Raw genomic sequence first — 540 nt, 5'->3', positions numbered from 1 at the left:
TTCGGAATGCGTCTTATCGCTGTGTGGCTCTTGGAAGTGTGAATGCTTTGGAAAGTTAACAGCCTTTATGGGCTCGGGGACATGCTCGATTCTTCTGATAATTTCCACAGGCTCGGGGACATACTCAACTATTTTAATGTTTCTTGCATCTTCAGGAATATACTCATACTTTCTAACAGCTCTGAGAGTCACTGGAATATACTCAACACCTTCGACAAAACGATCGAAATCCATTCCTTGCCCACATACTGCAGTGCTATCGCGTTTCGAATCTCTTTTGCTGCGTCTTGCAAATAGAACATTGTTCTTGTCTCTGATTCTAACACACCTGTACTCTCCGGTCTCTATTCTCTCCAGTCTCCAGTAATTCATGAATGGGTATTAGTTTCAATTAAAAATTTGCATATCAGGATATGGACAGCAAAGTATACTTGTCAACTTGATTGCAAAGATAGGTATTGCAAATAATATTGCATGGTTTTAAACAACATCCTGCTCTATATGGTATAGGACAGCACGTACTATGGCCGTGTGTTGGGA

The 540-nt window shown here is 40.7% G+C and overlaps 1 protein-coding gene across 1 annotated transcript; it reads right to left on the bottom strand.

Moving 5' to 3' along the window:
* VICG_02238 (uncharacterized protein) lies at positions 1-372 on the bottom strand (the record flags this gene model as incomplete). Its single annotated transcript, XM_007605620.1, has 1 exon — positions 1-372. A coding segment is annotated over one exon (372 nt), but the record flags the coding sequence as incomplete, so codon positions are not given.
* Between the last annotated feature and the right edge of the window lie 168 nt (positions 373-540).

The sequence above is a fragment of the Vittaforma corneae genome, assembly GCF_000231115.1.
Source record: "Vittaforma corneae ATCC 50505 unplaced genomic scaffold supercont1.203, whole genome shotgun sequence".
Taxonomy (NCBI): Eukaryota; Fungi; Microsporidia; family Nosematidae; genus Vittaforma; species Vittaforma corneae.
The sequence above is the reverse complement of the archived record's forward strand: the minus strand, read 5'-3'. Positions and strand labels throughout refer to the sequence as shown.